Raw genomic sequence first — 19,213 nt, 5'->3', positions numbered from 1 at the left:
CAATTTTAAATAAATAATGGTGATTGCAATTAATTTAAATAGTAAAGTTTAGGCCTGATTGTAATAATAATCTAGTGGTAACTACAATCATATTATAAATTTTAATTAATAATAATATAATATATTATTAATATTAAATATTTATGACTAACCAACAACTATCAATAGGTCTAAAATAATGGACAAATAATTATTATTAAAATAGATCAACAATACTGTACCAAAAAAAAATAATCATGGTTCTGATGGAATCCGTGCTCATAACATCATGTTTATTGAATTTTAACTTTACTAATTAAATTAAAGAGGGGTTTGCAAAAACTCAATTAAGTGCTTTATAAATTATAATTTAAATTAAGCTAAATGGATGTGTTCGGAAATATGACTTCTTTTCTTAAAATTAAGTTAGAATAACATAAAAAATTATAAGTTTGTGAGAAAGTGTTTATTGCAATTTAAAACATTCTTGTAAATAAATTATCATGTCTATGGATAATAGAATCAGTGGACTATTCATGATTTCATAATCGAATCGATTTCATATCAGTTTCAAATTAAATCAGAGGAATGTTATGGTAAAATTTCATTGAAAAGATGTGGTAGAAAGTAGCGTGTGACTTGATGGACACTGTCCGTTGTGAATTTTTACATCCACTATTTTCAATTTATTTAGGCATGAAGGTGCTCTCGGCTCGATATTCTTTATTTTGTTACACTTGAACGCTTCGTTCTTTGTTAGGTTGTTTTCAATGTATCTTGTTCAATATGTTGTTGCTTAAGAAATTGGACTAATTGCTCCCCTGACCCAGAGTGGATTGTAGGGGAAGAGCAGAGCCTCATCTTGCAGTAGGAAAGTGTTGGTTCTTGGGATGGGTTCAAAGTTGAAGGGAGGAGGGAGTAAATGTCAACGTTCTTTCTTTTCTTTTTTAATAAACACTTACACAAAACTTTTTTCTACTTATCATTATTATTTTTAAACAATTCCAAATTTTATGTTTTAATTACTTACCTTTTTTTTTTTTTAAAACATAATTTTTGCAAACACCCTCTAAGCCTCATTAGTTATATATAAAGTAGGGTAAATTAGAACGAGTTCTCTTGAAATTTGATAATATTATTAATACCTCATTGTTGTTTGAAAAATTACCAATATCCCCTGATATTTGATGAAATTATGTAATTAATACCTCAATTTTGTCGTTACTGTACTTTTTAAATATATGTATATATAAATTATTAAAAAGATCGAGTAAGGTAATTGGAATATTTTTTAAAAAATATCAAAAATTATCTACTTAATTCATAATAAAATTTCAAAAAAATTTAACATTATAATTTATAGTTTTTTAATGATATTTTGGTTGATTTATCATAAAAAAATCTAAGGAACATTAATAACTTTAATTAGTTATTAGATGATGATTAAAATTAAAAATATTAATATTTTTAAAATAATAAAAAAATATTTATAATTATATTAAATTTCAGGTCTCCATTTTATTTTATTTCTTTTTGGGTGAAGACCTCGGAAAAGAAAGAAAAGATCTTAGTACATTGCCGAAGTAGTCATCCTAGTAGTAGCAAATCAGAAGTTGTCCGAAAGAGCCAGATAAAACTTGTTGTCGCTCTCACACCTCCGTCAGCATTTATCTCAGCACCGATACTCTTCACACCTTACTTTACCAATCCCATTTCATCTGTCGCTCGAAAGGGACAAACCAAAAAAACCCCAAGAACAATACACCAACTATTCGATGAAAATCCCAGAACAAACCATGCAGTACAAGAACCTTGGAAGATCTGGTCTCAAGGTCTCCCAGCTCTCCTATGGTGCCTGGGTCACTTTCGGCAACCAGCTCGATGTCAAGGAGGCGAAATCTATCCTCCAGTGCTGCCGTGACCACGGTGTGAACTTCTTCGACAATGCCGAGGTCTACGCCAACGGCCGTGCTGAGGAGATCATGGGCCAGGCTATCAAGGAGCTGGGGTGGAAGCGATCTGACATTGTTGTATCCACCAAGATCTTCTGGGGTGGGCCTGGCCCGAACGACAAGGGTCTGTCAAGAAAGCACATAATAGAAGGGACTAAGAATTCTTTGAAGAGGCTGGACATGGATTATGTTGATGTGATTTATTGCCATCGGCCCGATATCGGGACGCCGATCGAGGAGACTGTGAGGGCTATGAACCATGTCATTGATAAGGGATGGGCTTATTATTGGGGGACTAGTGAGTGGTCTGCTCAGCAGATTACTGAGGCTTGGGGTGTGGCTGAGAGGCTGGATCTCGTGGGGCCCATTGTTGAGCAGCCTGAGTATAATCTGTTCTCCAGGCATAAGGTAAAGTATAAATAAATATTGACAGTGGATTGATGGCATTAATTTTGCTGTTTAGTGTTTGTTTATGATTTTTTTCTGGGCTTGCTTTTTTAGATCAATTGAGTGAGATGTTTGAGTTTTGCTCTTCTAGTTTAAGTGTTTCCCTTATGTGAGGATTTTGTTATGGACATTTCGCGATTAGCAGTTTCAGGAATATTTTTTGTGGGTTTGTTGGTAGGGGTTGTTTGAGGAGCTTTGATCTTTCAAATACTGCTTCTTGAAATGTTTTTGAGTTTTTCATTGAAATTTACTGTTACACCGAAGATCTGCTGTAGTTATATGCGTGCTGTGACTTCGGAAGAATTTTGTTGATGTAGATGGAGATGGGGATGGCGGGGTTAAAGGGAAAGGCTGAACATCCTACTTTTTCTTTTTAGCTTTTCATTTAAGTTTTTGAAGATATGTTCTGATGGCATGGAGTTTCCAGTTTTGCTATAATTTTATCTTTTGCTTTGTGTTCTTGGTCAACCTAATTGGTTAAAGATCTGCAAACTTTGGACATTTTCTATTTGCTTAATATCCCCTGTAATATGTCAAAAGTTGCAGATTTGAAATGCTTGCATTTATTGCTATTGTCTCCTATGATATGTAAAATTTATCTGCATTGAGCTATTGCAGGTTGAGTCTGAGTATCTTCCTTTGTACACTAACTATGGTATCGGCCTCACCACATGGAGTCCACTTGCATCTGGAGTTCTGACCGGAAAGTATAACTCGGGAAATATTCCATCTGATAGTAGGTTTGCCTTGGAAAATTATAAGGTAAGGATAGAAATGGAGGTTAAAGTTTTTCATGATACTACTGATTGTTGTAAGATTTTGCAGTTTCCACTTCCATGAATGCCATGTTGATATGCTTGTTGCCCCGATCAAGCATAAGATAATCGCTAATGTATGAAAGTGTCACATGAGAGTTGACATTTATGTTTGAGAGGTGAACCGTGGAGATGTTAGACAGTCGTGGCTTGTTTTATGTTGGAATTGCCATTCTGCTTGTCCACTGACCTTAAATTTTTGCGAAGCATAATTAAGTTGATGTTGTTGGACAGACAATCGTATGAAAGAGTTGTGGTTGATCAGAACTTGAGACTTTTCTACATTTGGAACAACTTTCATTAGTAAACGATGTTGTTCATTAATCTTTCCCGTTGTTATAAGAAAAGTCAGTAATCGTTCTTCTCAAAACTGATACTCCGCCAATTCCATTTTTGATGGGTGTAGTTTGACTCCTCCAGGCGTATTTGATTATAATTAAAATAAGTTATTTTTCTTGTATCGGGGGAAAAGTAGTGGTCAAAAGTATGTTCTCAAACTGTTGCTTTAATGATAGTCTGTAAAATGGCTAATTTATTCTAAAACATGTAACACAATTTTACAAGAGGAGCTTAGGGACATCATGGTACTTGAGTTACATTTCCTCTTTACCCTTTGACACATTATTTGATTTCATATTTCAAGAGAAATTTTTCTACCAGATGTGTACTCAGTATCGAGTTATACAATAATCTATATTATGCTTACCAGTACTTAACATTGTCTTTTGCAAGTGCGTTACTGCCATGTTAAATTCTGCCTTTTCCTTTTTCCTCAGTTTTCGTCTCAACCTTATCTGTGGATCACTTTATGCAGAATCTTGCAAGTAGATCCTTGGTAGATGATGTGCTGAAGAAAGTGAATGGATTGAAACCAATTGCAGATGAGCTGGGGGTGCCTTTGTCTCAGCTTGCAATTGCTTGGTGTGCATCAAATCCTAATGTTTCATCTGTTATCACCGGTGCCACCAAAGAGGCCCAGGTCAGCATAATGCTTCCTTGCCTTCCTTGTGTTGTTCTGTCAGTTTTGCTTAATTTCCGTTATCCCTGCATTTCCGTAAAATTGCAATTTACATTTGAATGCCGGTGAGTCGATGCCGTTTCTCGAAGTTTGCGAGTCTCGAGGGCTGAAAAGTGCCTTTTTTTGTCATAGTGCAGTTCCCATACCTGCACTTAAGCTTACAGAAGTCGAATATTCTGGTTTTCCTCTTAACGGTTCTTTTATGGCCTTCTTTGTGTCAAGTCCTTTGTGCTTGCCAGCAACTTTATTCTGGCTCTGTCTGTTTGCTCTGAATTGGTACTTTACAATTGAGAAGGACCAATCCTTTGTTAAGCTTCAGTCATTTTTCTTGCCACTTGCCAATATCATAAACCTTTGGATTACTTTCCTATAGTATAATGAGTAACATAATAAGAGTCTGAGCTCTCATTAAGTTGTCAGCGACCAGTAGATACTTGTTTTCTATCCTACTGATACTGAGATGTATTAGTTGGATAATGTGAAGATCAACATTCAGTGCAATAATAGATTACACTGATGTGATGATTAACATTGATATTGAGCCAGATTTGATATTGGGATTGTAATAACAAGACTAAGCGATTAAGTTAAGCATATATATATAAGCTTTAAACTATAAGACTTGGTTTTGTTGTATTTTTGCCACACAAATAACGCTATATGTTGCATATCATAATTAGTGGAGAAAGAAGGAAACAGATAAAGATACTTCTCTACCTTGTCGAATATGAGGAAACATGGCACAACGTGTTCTTCCCTCTTGTTTAACAGTTCAAGTCAAACTTTTTATTGGCTATTTTGATATTTATTTTTCTCAAACTCTCCCCCCCCCCCCCCTCCCCCCTTCATGTTTAGGGGTTGGGTGTGCGATTAGATTATAAATATTTAACACCTATTACTGATACGTTTTTGCTATACAAAAGAGAATGGATATTGCTATACAAAGGGAATGGATATTTTTACTCAGTAAATAGTACTCAATGCATACATACATACACTTGCTGTGTGGATCTGTTATGGTTGCATATAATTCCTTGTTTTCCTCTTTGTATGATCGTACTTACCATGGCGTGTGCAAACATCTTTTTAGTTGTAGGGTCCAGGAAAGAATGGGAAGGGGATTTCACTTTTTCTCAGGCCAGGGATAGGCAGTATTCATGCCTCATTGGTCCTAGTTACACATCTATAAGCGCCATGGATATAAGGCAATGCTGTCTTTTGTGTTTTTAGGACTGTTATTCAGTGCAAGAGACTTAATTTACGACCCTGCATCTACTTATATGTTGTAGTGGAGTTACCTGCATTGATCAGATATCATTACTAGTTTTTGTATTTTGACCAACCTGCCCACAGAGTTCCATGGCCGCTCGTTTCATCTGTTCTTCTTAGAACAATTGCTTCAACGTAATCCTTACTTTTTCATTGATGCAGATTCAAGAGAACATGAAGGCCATCAATGTTATTCCTTTGCTAACACCTGCAGTGATGGAGAAGATCGAGGCTGTTGTTCAAAGCAAACCTAAGCGCCCAGATTCATATCGGTAGACACAATGATTCTCATCTATCTTTTATAGGTGTCTCTCCATGGTTGGCGGCTTCTGAGTCCTGTCTTTCCCGTGTGCAAAAACTACATATTTCGCCTGTCATTTCATCGATAGAACTGGTGTTTGCTATTTGGAGTTCTTTTATGAGCATGATCGTCGAGTTCTCTCATAGCCATTGCGTATTTTCTGTGACTGGCGATGTATTTTTAAACGGATTTGTTACTTAAAACATTTTTAAATGACATTGCGATTATATTGTCTGTCTTTCCAATATGCTTATTTTTTCAATTCTGGGATCACTTCTTGCTACAGATTGCAGTTGGCTGAGAATATTAAGGTAGTTTATGCTTGTGCAAAAATAAATAAATTAATCAATGGGAAGGAACTATATAGGCTTTGTCTTTATTTATTAATATTTTCTTATATATATAGACACCTTGTTTTTATAACCCAACGTTAATCAATTTTAATTGTATGGACTTATTAAAAAAAAAAGAAAAAAATTGAGTTTGAATGTAATGTATGATGTGGTCATAAATCGAATCTTATTGGAAAAAAAAAATTAGCAATATATTCCAAATTTTTAAGGAAGATGGCAACTTAATTAAGGTCTTCAAATCATTTTTCACAAACATCTTATGTTATTAATAAGAATTCGATCTTTGCTCTTAGTTTTGCTACTGATATCACAAACTTACTATACATTAAAATCGAGAAATAGATCAAATTATTTGATACTCGTTTTATAATTATAAAAATCTATTAGAGCTCAAGTCGAAATATATATATATATATATATATAACTTTTTTTTTTCTTTCAACAAAATTCGAAGTTCCAATCTAGCTGAATTCAATTAATAAAAATTTAGTAAATAAAACACTACAAAGAGATCACAATGTATTTAAGCTTTGGTTCAAAACCAATTCCGTCAAAGGGATAAAGGCATTTTTGGTTTACTCTATTTTGAAGTTCGAAAAAAATAAAAAAATTAAATGCATTGGATTATAATTTTAAAAACACTACAAATAAGAGGAAAATAGCAATTTTTACCACATTAAATGAATTTCCATTAAATTTAATAGAAAAGTTAACGAAAGGACCAAAAGTGTCAAAAAAAGTTAAAAGTTTGAGGACCAAAATTGTAATTTTAAATTATTTGAGAACCAAAATCGCATTAGTGACTATACTTGAGAACGAAAAATACATCTATCCCCATCAATAATAAAATCAAATTCAGATATATATAAAATTTGATAAACATTGAAATAAATTTGGACAGAAATACATTTGACTAGATTCAATTTATTTATGTATTTGAAAGAAAAAGGGCGTACAATTGTGACAACACTATGAGGAGCTAAACCCCATGAACAAGTTTTATAGGTTAAAAAGAAGAGCGTGGATGGCGCGCTTTTGTCTGACGATTCTATATCTATACATATTGTTATTGCATATATTGAAATGCTTTTGCCTGTCTTCCTTTGATGGTCCGAAACCCATGCAACGCCCCCTTTCTCTCCATCAATCTCTGCCTCACAACACAAAACCCATCATTCCAACAATTTCCAGTTTCTTTCTTTTGCAGCCCCACCCTGATTTTATCCAAAATTGCTCTGGAAAAGGGGCCAAGAATCCTGATTATTTTTTTTTTGTTTTTCTCCGCGGACAGGTATGGGTTGTGTTCAATCTCTTTTCCTGGAATTTTCTTCAGTTCTTGATCCGGGTTTTGGGATTTTGTCGTTGCGCGTGAATGAAATTTGACATGGAGAAAAAAGAAAAAGAAGAAGAAGAAATGTACAGAGTTTTAACCATTATATTATTAGATGCCCGCATGAATACATTTGGCGAGGATTCTTTGGTATTTGTTGTGCATTGTTTCATTTTATTGCTTTATCAGACAGTTTCTCATATGACTTTTTGATTTTCTTTTTATTTTTGTTTTCTTTAAACAGTTGATTAAGATAGTCTTTACTGCTTTTGGACGATCGGTATTATGTGCTAATGGAGATTTAGGATGTGACTTGAGTAATCATTGATGAGGGAAGGTTAGAAGTTGGTGTTTATGTTTGCGAACACATTGAAGAAGTTGTAACATTACGGTGAATGAAGAAAGTAATCTGATTTCATGTGCTGCATAAGAGCAAGAAGAAAAACTTTTTTATTTGTACAACGCCGCCTAGCTGTTTTGGATGCATTACTACTTAGTTACAATTTGGCGACAGAGGACCGAGGAGCCAAACGTTTTAGTGTTTGGGACAGTGAGTGGTTAAAAGGACTTAGATTAAGGGAGCTCTTGTCGACAGATGCATAACTTTGCTGGATATTTAAGGAACAAGTTTGAAGGACGGAGAATGCTCATGCCAAGTGAAATTCATCTTTGGTTGAGAATATGAAGAGTGAGCTCTATGGTTGCGCAGGCCAACAATGTGATGGTGATTCGACCCATATCAATCCGGATGATCAGAACTTCGATAAATCTCTGCATAATATCTCAGTACAGACAGGTGAAGAATTTTCGCCTGAGTTCTTGAGGGATCGTGTTATGTCTAGGAGAACGCATTTGGTGAAAGATGTTGATCCAATCCCTACAAAGTTGCCAGCTTATGATGTTGTCCAGAATCACCATCTTGTGCATGAGGATTTGACAGGTTTTCTTGGGATAAGGAGAAGAGATCCTGAGATGTGCTCGGAGTTCTCGGATTTTTCTCCTAGCAAAGGATATTTGGATGGACAAAGTAGATATTACAGGGAATTCCAGGTCAGTGCACGGCATCAGAGAAGGTTCTCTGACGACCTTGATAGGGGTAGTCCATATGGGCCACCAATTTATTCATTAGATTCCCCGAATACCTATCAGCCTTGTGGTATAGGATCAGGATTTCCAGATAGTTCATTCTATCCGAAAATGAAATTCCTTTGCAGTTTCGGGGGAAAGATATTACCAAGACCGAGCGACGGGAAACTTAGATATGTTGGTGGAGAGACGAGGATTATATCCATTAGAAAAAACTTAACGTATTTTGAGCTTGTGAAGAAGACCACTGCAATCTGGAATCATCCTCATACAATCAGGTACCAGCTTCCAGGTGAAGACCTTGATGCACTTATTTCTGTGTCTTCTAATGAGGATCTTCATCATATGATAGAAGAGTACCATGATCTTGAGAGAAGTTCTCAGAGACTTAGATTATTTCTCGTTTCTTCTGGTGATCCTGAGGGCTCATGTCCTATGGAAGCGAGGACCATACAGCAAACTCATGCTGATTATCAGTATGTTGTTGCAGTTAACGGCATGGTTGACCCGAGCCCTCAGAGGAGCTCTAGCAGGGAGAGTCTGGGAAGCCACGGGGGAAGTAACTTGGATGGCAGTTCAACCCCTCAACGGGACTCTCCTACCTCGTGTCATCAGTTAGAGAAGCGGAATGGAGGCAGTTCTGTAAGTCACAAAGTGGTACTTCCGAGTCCCACTGCTCAAGCGATTAATGTTCCTCAACTCCCTTCAAAGTCCTATATTCCATCTCTAGTCCATGTTAAAGATCTGAAAATTTCCTGTATGAAAGGATATGAAGATGTTACATGTCAAGATGGCTATGGATATGCTAGTCCATATGTTGTGGACTCCCCAGCTTATGAAAGTCCGTATTGTGTTGACGCCACAAGCTATTACAGAAATCATCCCATTGATACCTTGCTGTGGATAGATAGTCCAAATAAGAACAATCAAATTATAGACTCGCATGCAACTCCTATGTTGCGCTCTCACTCCCGTAAGCCCAGTGCAGATTTTGAGTCTCCTGCACGATATGGTCCCGGTGATTTTATTGAGAGCAGAGGCTTGCCAAATGCTGTGCCCCAACATTCTGAAAATTTACTCTTTCCTCTGTCCAATGTTCAAGTTGAATCTCACAAGAAAGCAAGTGGATCACAACAACAATATGAAGAGAAAGCGGTTGTCCCTTCAAAAGAAAGGACAGACAAATCTCCTATGATTTTTTCCACGTCCAGTTCTTCTCAAGAAAAACAGATAGAACATGAGGAATATAAAGTATATAGGAATAAGGATCAGCACTTTGAAGAGACTCTATATCTTAAAAAAGAGTGGATCAAGACAAAAGAAACCTCTACTAAGCAAGATGTGAAAAACCAAGCTGTTAAAAATGATTGTGCGTCAAATGCAGATCTTCCGGAGTGCAAACAGAATTTGGCAAAAATAATATGTCAACCAGATCTAAACCACGGTTTTCATACTGGACCATCAAAGCCACAGCTCAATGGAGACAAGAGTTCTGTTTTGTCATCTAATTGTTTGGATACAGCAGAAGCTTGGAAAGATTACCAAATAAGTCCGAGTGAGCCTGAATTCCTCATCAACAGCCAAAAAGCAGCGAATGATCAGAAGCATCACAATCCTCATGTGATTGACTCTAACAAAGTTCTCCATGGATGTCACAGGCTTCAATCCATAGCATCTGAGGTAAACAACATTTGATGAAAACTCACTAGTCCAGTTAAATTTCCAGATGATGAATTTAGTCTAGGTTGAGAGATTATGGGAAAGTTTGCAAAAAACTTAAATTAAGTGCTTTTCATATTATAGCTTAAATTAACCTAAATGAGGGTGTATGGAAATACTACTTTTGCTTATGCTTCTCGTAAATTAAGCTAAAAACTGTAAGCCGGTGTGAAGGTGCATATTGTAGCTTAAGGCATTTTTACAAATAAGTTGAACTTCTGTGTGATTTTTTACCCTGACTATTTTTGTATGTATCGAAGGGTTAAATGCAATTTACCCCCCTGTGTTATGTGAAACGAGCAAATACCCCCTGTGAAAAAATAATTAGCAAAGTACCCTCATATGTTTTGAAAAATGAAGCAAAATACCCCCCTTATCAATGGTTTAGATAGGGGGGGTAATTTGCTTCTTTTTCCAAAACACAAGGGGTAATTTGCTATTTAATTTTTTACAGGGTTTTTTTTTTGGCTTATTTCTCATATCACAGGGGGTAAATTGCATTTTTCCCATATATCGAAAATACTCCATTCCATTAATCGCTAAAATCTATCAGATAATTTCACAAATAGATGGCAATGCACCAACTATTTTACCAAACACTTCCACATGAACTTTTTTCTATTTATAACTATCACTTTCAAACACACCCAACTTTTACATTTTAATTACTTATCCACCTTTTCTAAAATTAAGCACTTCTGCACAAGTATAAGTTTTGGCAAACACCCCCTATATCTGATTACTATGAGCTTATGGCATTGTGCACCAGGAGAAACCTGGAATGAATTCTTGCAAGAAGTTGAATCCTAGTAAGAGCACCTTGGTCCAATCTCAATCCTCTTATAAGTGTCAGAAAACTGGTTTACTAGAAGTACCTGTTGTAGTTGAAGGCGTGACTGATTGCATGCCACATGAAGCTGCATCCTGCTCAACTACTATCCCATGCGTACAAGATGAACAGAGTGACGGGATTGAATCCCATAGAGAGGAAGAAGCTGAGAGTGGTATCCCTGAATCTGACTTTGAAGTATGACATTCTTATGCTTCTTTATTCGTTTTCTTGGATAATTTTGTTTGGTGGAAACTGATTGACTTGTGTCCAAAAAAGGATCTTAAAGTTGATGAAGATAAGGACGAGTCAATAAGTGAAGCTGCAATAATTGAAATGGAAGCAGGGATATATGGTTTGCAGGTCTCTACTAATTTAGACTTTTATCATTACTGCTAAGTTCTTTCCTGAATTGGCAAGTATTAATTGTGATTCATGCTTCTTACTTTACTTTTTACATTATGATCTTGTAATTTCTTTAAGATTCTGTTAGATTATGAACATTCTTTAACTGCTAACAGATTTTGTTTAAACTTCGTGTCACCTGGAATGAATCAAATACTTCTCGTTCTTTTCTTAAACTTCATGCAATTTTTTGTTCTAAACGTCAAAATTTGATTTTCTTTCTCCCCTAAAATTTGTACACGTCTTTCCTAATATTTGTTTTAGTTGTCAGCATCTTCAGTTCTGTCTGGCGTATATGTGTGTACAAATTTGCTACCAGACTGGTTTATATTTATTAATGAAGTCTTGTCATGAATGTTTTCGATGTAACTTGATGAAAAGATAATAGAGTAAGTACACAAATATATAGTGTTAATTTTCCCTCCAAGATCTCTGAGAATGTGGCTGAATTTTGGAACCATGATTCTACAAAACATGTTTGATAATTATTTGACAAGTATCTGAAAGATGACTAGGAAAATTAGTAGTTACTTATGATTGGGTACTCTTATCACATTGGTAGATCATTAGAAATGCTGATCTGGAAGACCTGCAAGAGTTAGGATCTGGAACATTTGGAACTGTATACCATGGGAAATGGAGGGGAACAGATGTTGCCATCAAGAGAATAAAAAAGAGTTGTTTTGCCGGGAGATCTTCCGAACAAGACAGACTGGTTTGTCCTGGCTCAAACACGAAAATCTATTATGTTTTCCTTCATATTCAGTGTGATGTTTAAAATCACTACCTCATCTACATACCAAAATCTTCACTAGGAAAGATCAGTGAATTAAACATATATAGTTCTATATCATTGCAGACGAAAGACTTCTGGAGGGAGGCTCAGATTCTTTCTAAACTTCACCATCCAAATGTTGTAGCATTCTACGGTGTTGTTCCTGATGGACCAGGTGGCACATTGGCCACTGTGACTGAATTCATGGCCAATGGGTCACTAAGGCATGTCCTCTTGAGGAAAGATCGGTACGATGTTTTGTTTCTCGTTCCGTTTGCTCGAACTCTTGGAAGATTGATCCATGATCTTGAACTTCTACTGCAGAGCACTTGATCGGCGTAAAAAGGTTATGCTTGCACTGGATGCTGCATTTGGCATGGAATACCTGCATTTGAAAAATATTGTTCATTTTGATTTAAAATGTGACAACTTGCTAGTCAACTTGGGAGACCCGCAACGCCCTGTATGCAAGGTAATTCCCCCACGATTTTACTATTCTTTGGCCGGTCCACTAAAATATTTAGTAAGATGAAGGAGACTTTAACAATTAATTGTGGCTGGTTTCTCAGGTTGGTGATTTTGGACTGTCGAGAATTAAGCAGAATACGCTTGTCTCAGGTGGTGTTCGGGGAACGCTTCCATGGATGGCTCCTGAGCTACTGAATGGAAGCAGTAGTCGTGTTTCTGAGAAAGTGAGTTTACTATTACTCCCTCCTTCCCAAAATTTAACACTATTATTTCTTTTTCAAATTGCCGCAAAAAAATATTTCATTTGCTAAAAGAAATTCTTTTCTAAAAATTGCCATCTAGCTTGAACTACTTATGTGGCACTACCATCTTTGAACAACTACTTATTTTTTACGACAATCATATGAACATATAATATCAAACATTAATTAATGATCCCGTAAAGATTTATATTCCGTAAAATTAGATATTTCGATCTTGTGATATAGGGATCTCATATTCTATTCATGACTTTAAAGAATGGTGGACCAAGGGAACAAATATCTTCATATCTGCAAACTGGATATTACAGTAATATCCATAACTTTTAGCATGCTTTATTCTAGCAGGTCGATGTTTTCTCGTTTGGCATAGCAATGTGGGAGATTATTGCCGGAGATGAACCATATGCAAACATGCACTGTGGAGCCATCATAGGTAAGTTTTGGGAGAAATTTGTGACATATCTAAACTAACATGAATACACCTTGACACCAACTCTGAGTCTCTGGTTTACCATGAAGGTGGAATTGTAAATAACACTCTCAGGCCACCAATCCCTGAACGGTGTGATTCCGAGTGGAGGAAGATGATGGAAGAGTGCTGGTCGCACGACCCAGATGCCAGGCCAACATTTACGGAGATTACAAACCGGCTGCAGGTTATGTCGAAGGCTCTCCAACCAAAGAGATTCAACAGAGTTAAAAGATGAGATCCATTTCCAGCCTAAGTAAAGGACTTATGTAAATTTGATTGAAAAGCTGAAAAAACATAGTAGGAATCATACAAGTCTCAAGCCTCTCTGTGTAAGTTTGGCTTTCTCACTTGTTGTAAAGTAATTTTTCTTTTTCTTATTTTGTGTATAAAGATTCTTTCTCCAGATTTCTGGTGGCATTTATGTAGGTTTTTTTTCCTGCGTATGGACAGGAAAAAATATAATATCATATCAGAAACAGACCAAACAGAGAGCTATAACGGCTTAATTCCCTCACTTGTTTATAGTTTCAAATTTTACACGTAGATTATAAAAATTTTATTCGCCTCCCTCATCTGTAAGTTTAAATTTTACACGTAGATTATAAAAGAATTACTCTTTTGAAAAATTTCAAGGTTGTGTGTGGATTGATAGTTTTAAATTGGGGTATTAAAAAAAAATCGTGGGGCCATTCTACTGATCGGTCCAATCCAAACCACAAAGTGTTTAGCGGTTAAGGGTGGATTGAGTTGGTCTTGGTCGAGTTTAGTTTTATATTTACATAGATTGAAAAGATCACATTCGATTGCTATGATGATGATGATGATGATGATAATAATAATAATACCAATGAAAATAATAATAATAATAAGAACGAGAATAAGAAGAAGAAGATACTAGAATCCTTCATATGTTTATACAAAAATTTTGATAATACGTAAATTAATATTCAAGACAATAATGACAATTATAATATTTTTTAATTGATATTGTATAATATATATGTGGATAAATATGTAAATAAGAGCAACTAGTTCATTATTTTTTTGCTTATTGACAATCTTCTATATATATATATATATTATGTCGTTAATATATGCAAGAATTTAAAATAGATGGTATCATGATTTTGTTACAATTTGTTTTCATAATCTTCTTATTTTATTTCAAATAATATTTATTTAATATTAACATATTATTATGATCATTTTCTTTTATTATTTAATTCAAAATAAGAACTTTTTTCACAATCTTATTCATAAAAAATGGGCAAAATTTTTATATTGATTTGTGTTATTATAAAATAAACGTATTACCATGTACAAGTATTTATTTTTTACACATTGAAATTGGTATATCATATTCTTATGTTTTTTATAATTAGCACTAGAAAATGCATTTATTATGAAAATAATGTAACAAAAGCATAAGTTGTCACAACATATTAGTATGATTATGCATGTAATTGACTTTATACTAAAGACTACAAAATCTATCCCAACTCAATTAGACAGCAAAGTGTGGTTTGATGATTGATGGATTCAGTTCTGATTGAGCTTTCTAAAAATCGCAAATATTGGATTGGGCGAAAAAAAATCTTAGTTAAACCCCAACCCGCACCGCATAACTCCTAATTTGGGAGCTGGACATTCAAACCCATAATGATAAAGTTAATTCGTATTAGGTAAAATGACATTTTTAGTCTTGTAACTATAGAAGTGTTTCACTTTTTAGTCATTTTTCTTTTGAAAAAGCACATTTAATCCATTAAATATATTAATGTTAACAAATTTGGTCCCTAACTACCTTGTAATTAAATATAGACAATATATTTAGTTCTGTAATTTTTTAGGGTGCCACATGAAGGCATAAGTTACTGACCACTGAATGGTTTCGTTGAAAAAATAACGCGTTATTCAACACGTGGTCGAGGGAGGTGAGATATGAATAAATCGCCCAAAAAATAATTTTTCGTTTTGAACTATTGGGGTGTTGCACTTTTAATCTTTTTTTTTTTATTAAAAAAAAGAACACGTTTAATCTTTTAAGTTTAATAACTTTGACGTATGTTGTCTTGTAATTACCTAATGAACAAATTTGATCCTATACTTTAGTTATGTAAACACATCTAAGAGGGTGTTTGGCCAAGTTTTTTAAAAATATTCTGTAATTTCCTACATCTTATAAGATGTTTTAGCAGCTTGTAAGATATTGGATCTTATTTTCAAAATAAGTTTCTAAAATGTTCGGATAAATAAGATGTTAAAGTTTATAATACATGTAAACATCTTATAAAATATTAGGGTATTTGGCATATAAAGTCTTTTATTGGTAAAATGACTAAAATGGACATGGTATCATTGTAATCAAATAAGTTGTTATTTCATGACATATTTTATTTTAAAAAATTTTAAAATGCTTTTATAAATTGGCACATATTAGTTTAATTCAAAATAAAAATTTAATAGATTGTCCTTTTAAAATAACAAAAAGAAAATGATGAATTATTACATAAATTTTTGAATAAAAATAATATATATATATATATTCATGCTAATTGAACATTAATATAGATAGTATAATTGATATTTTCATTGTCAATGTAATAATTATTTCTAGTCGTATAATTTATAATGTCTTGAATTTATATTTTTCAATAAATAAATATAATATCAATATCAGTCTTATTTTTATTTAATTATAATAATATATTATTAAATAATGAAGTTTTTTCTCTTTTTGGAATGTTAGACAAATTAAATAGCCAAAAAAATTTAAATCCTAAAGAGAGTGTGCGTGTGTGAGAGAGAGATATATAGTGTGTGTGCTTGTATGAATGGGGATATTTTTGTCTCATGACATATTAATTTTATATAACTTATAAGATTTTATAAAAAAAAGTTAACTTTTTTTTAAAGAATTTATGCTATTCAAAACATCTTATTTTGATATCTTAAGCTCTTTAAAGGAATTCGCCAAACAAATATTTAAAACTTGTAAGCATTCAAACATATGATAAGATGTTTTGAAAAACTTATAAGCTTAGCCGAACACCCTCTCAGACATGCATTAATTCATAATCCCTAGTTTCCCATATTCCCTTCTTTCTCTCAAGTCCTAATTTTTCTACCAAATCCATTGAAAAAGCTAACTCATCAAACGAGACTTTAATGCATTCCTAACCGGCCACTAACACATCGATAGGCTTATCGTCCTACCTTCCCCGGTAGGACCCCAAATATTACCAAGTGCAATATAAATATTGTAAAATTAATTGGCTTATGGACTATTACAGGTGTTACCGTTCTTTCAAATGGGTATTCTAATTTTAGTTCTTATAATATGTGAATACCTTTTATTACTTTTGTTACGATATTAAGATTCGAGTCGAGTCGAGTCAGATATACCAATTAAAATGGATAGATTAGGGCTTCACCTTGAACCCAATTTATTTTGGTTGGGTAGGTTTTGATATGCACTCCATTTTGAGTCTTTAATAATTAATAATGTTGTATTCAACGTAATAATGTTTCTTAAATTGTATCGATTAATGAAGAAAAATAATGAGTTTCATAAATTATATCTGTTGTGTCAGAATACGGGGAAGTGTAATAAAATTTGAATCGATTAAGAAAAATTTCAAATTCTATACAAAGGATGGGTTCTGAATCCAACCAAACCTACTCCAGATTTACTCTGTTACCAATGCGCATATTATGTAATTGTTTACTCATTTTACATTATATATCAATTATATAAAATATAATACATTCATCACATATTTAATTTTATTTTTATCGAATTCGATTTGAATGAGAATTTCCAAGACTCTAAAATATTGCATAGGTTATGTTGGGTAGGCCTAAATCCCAATAAAGTTTTCTACAAAACCAAATTTTCAGGGTTTATGGTAGAGATTCAATTGATGAACTTTCTTTCATTATGCTTCAAATTATGAATGCATTTAAGTGTATCTTTTTGAGTGGGAGGCATTTAAAGTTTGAGTTCCCTATTTTTTCTAAAATTCAACAACATTTACTATTGATACCATTATTTGGTTCTAAATAAAATTTGAAATATAACCCTATAGTTGATTATTATCACTTTATCTCATTTTTTGTGGATTTAGAACTAACACAAAACTTACCAATGATGTTTTATTTTAGTGGTTAAGGTTGATAGATATATGTCCCATGAACTAACTAGTTTGCAGTCATGTGTTCGAGTATCATTGGATGTGTGGGTGTATGTCTTATTTTACGTGAATTTTGTTGTAATTTATTTCATAATTTTTAATTATATTTATCTATTGATCGAACTGATGCATCGCTCAATTATTTAATTTGTTGAAATATTGATGTTATTATTAATTATATAATTATCGCTTTAAAAAACTAATATGAAAATCTTCAATAATGTTGAGTTCAAAAGATAAAATTGAGATACCAAAAACATGAGATTTTTCCATGTGATAATTAGGGTTAAATGCAATTTATCCCTATAATATATAAAATGAGCAAAAAAAAAAAATTACTTGTGAAGAAATAATTAGCAACTTATCTTCAAATGTCTTGAAAAATGAAACAAATTGTCCCTATCAATGATTCAAATATGAGAATAATTGGCTTTATTTTTCAAAATATAAGAAATAATTTATTATTTTTTTTATAAGAGACTTTTTGCTCATTTCTCGTATCATAAACGTAATTACATGTTTTTAGATAATTAAATTGGTTAAAGAATACAAAAAGGGTTGAAATTGATGTTATAATGGAGTGGCTAAATTGGCGAAACAAGGGGTTAGGGTATATTGGTCCATGACATCGCTGATGGCTGTCGGCTGTCCTTATCTCCACGTAGTTGTTCATTCTTCCACGCAAGACTTGGCACCAACAGGCGTACACGTAATTCAATGTATGGTTATGGAGTGACTTTTTATCATTTTCTCTTTTTATTTTGAAAATATGAATAGTATTTGGATTTGTTTTTTTAAGTGTTTTTTTTTTTATGTTTTGAAGATAAAATGAGAAAAATAGAGATAAATAAATATGTGTTGAGATAAATGGTATGTCCAGATTTGTGTTTTGAGATAATTTAAAATATTTTAAAATAAGTGGTATATGTTTGATGTTAGAATTTGAAAGATAAAAATCACCGTTCATAGTCAAATCATATATCTTTTATATATTTTTATATATGAATATTTATATATATAAATACTGTATGTTTAATTTGTATTTTTTGAAGACAAAAAGCACTGTTTATTGTGAAATCATGTCTCTTTTATATATTATGTATATGTGTGTATATAAATATTATATATAAACAAAATTAAAAAATAAAAAACATATAAATAAGATGTAAAAAACACAGAAACAAACATTGAGTGTGTTTTATTTTATCTCTGAAAATACCAAAACATGAAACCAAACATAGTGATGGATTTTTCACTTACAAAACTCAACACATTTATGTTATAAAATATCTTAATTATTTAAATAAAACAAATATCTTAATTATTTTGACTGGTAAACGAAGTTGAGATTATGGGTGTTAATTTCAACCCAAAATTTGATAAGCCGAAATGGTGTATAAAATATTGAACCTATCCATTCGATTTTGTATTGAATTATCTGAAAATTAATTTGTTAACTATGAATTATTTGTTAATTAATATTATAATCAATTAAGTATTTATTAACTATGAAGTTATTATTTTCTGTTACAAATATAT

General features: G+C 33.1%; 2 protein-coding genes across 4 annotated transcripts; both read left to right on the top strand.

Moving 5' to 3' along the window:
* The first annotated feature begins 1,557 nt into the window (after positions 1-1,557).
* On the top strand, positions 1,558-6,026 carry KAB1 (potassium channel beta subunit 1). Its single transcript, XM_011093090.3, has 4 exons — positions 1,558-2,339; positions 2,997-3,140; positions 4,008-4,172; positions 5,643-6,026. The coding sequence occupies exons 1-4, from the start codon at positions 1,755-1,757 to the stop codon at positions 5,754-5,756; spliced, it is 1,008 nt and encodes a 335-aa protein (XP_011091392.1). The 5' UTR covers positions 1,558-1,754; the 3' UTR covers positions 5,757-6,026.
* Positions 6,027-7,197: 1,171 nt separating this feature from the next.
* On the top strand, positions 7,198-13,977 carry LOC105171847 (PB1 domain-containing protein tyrosine kinase). 3 transcript variants are annotated; one of them, XM_011093091.3, is made up of 10 exons: positions 7,198-7,425; positions 7,709-10,230; positions 11,039-11,296; positions 11,378-11,461; positions 12,066-12,218; positions 12,363-12,526; positions 12,603-12,750; positions 12,848-12,970; positions 13,352-13,442; positions 13,529-13,977. In XM_011093091.3, exons 2-10 carry the CDS (start codon positions 8,146-8,148, stop codon positions 13,714-13,716), a joined length of 3,294 nt encoding a protein of 1,097 aa, XP_011091393.2. In that variant the 5' UTR covers positions 7,198-7,425; positions 7,709-8,145; the 3' UTR covers positions 13,717-13,977. The 3 variants fall into 3 exon arrangements, with proteins under 3 accessions (XP_011091393.2, XP_088742225.1, XP_011091394.2); XM_011093092.3 differs by having other exon boundaries at positions 7,199-7,425; positions 13,355-13,442; positions 13,529-13,976; XM_088886099.1 differs by lacking the exon at positions 11,378-11,461.
* The last annotated feature ends 5,236 nt before the right edge of the window (positions 13,978-19,213 follow it).

Source organism: Sesamum indicum, linkage group LG10, assembly GCF_026168435.1.
Source record: "Sesamum indicum cultivar Baizhima isolate 11 linkage group LG10, ASM2616843v1, whole genome shotgun sequence".
NCBI lineage: Eukaryota > Viridiplantae > Streptophyta > Magnoliopsida > Lamiales > Pedaliaceae > Sesamum > Sesamum indicum.
The sequence above is the reverse complement of the archived record's forward strand: the minus strand, read 5'-3'. Positions and strand labels throughout refer to the sequence as shown.

Bases quoted from the DNA above. Each gene is read 5' to 3' on its own strand.
- KAB1 (XM_011093090.3), top strand. From the start codon at position 1,755: ATGAAAATCCCAGAACAAACCATGCAGTACAAGAACCTTGGAAGATCT. The intron at 3,141-4,007 runs GTAAGGATAGAA...CACTTTATGCAG, and splicing joins TTGCCTTGGAAAATTATAAG to AATCTTGCAAGTAGATCCTT. The intron at 4,173-5,642 runs GTCAGCATAATG...TCATTGATGCAG, and splicing joins GTGCCACCAAAGAGGCCCAG to ATTCAAGAGAACATGAAGGC.
- LOC105171847 (XM_011093091.3), top strand. From the start codon at position 8,146: ATGAAGAGTGAGCTCTATGGTTGCGCAGGCCAACAATGTGATGGTGAT. The intron at 11,297-11,377 runs GTATGACATTCT...TGTCCAAAAAAG, and splicing joins TCCCTGAATCTGACTTTGAA to GATCTTAAAGTTGATGAAGA. The intron at 12,219-12,362 runs GTTTGTCCTGGC...ATATCATTGCAG, and splicing joins CTTCCGAACAAGACAGACTG to ACGAAAGACTTCTGGAGGGA.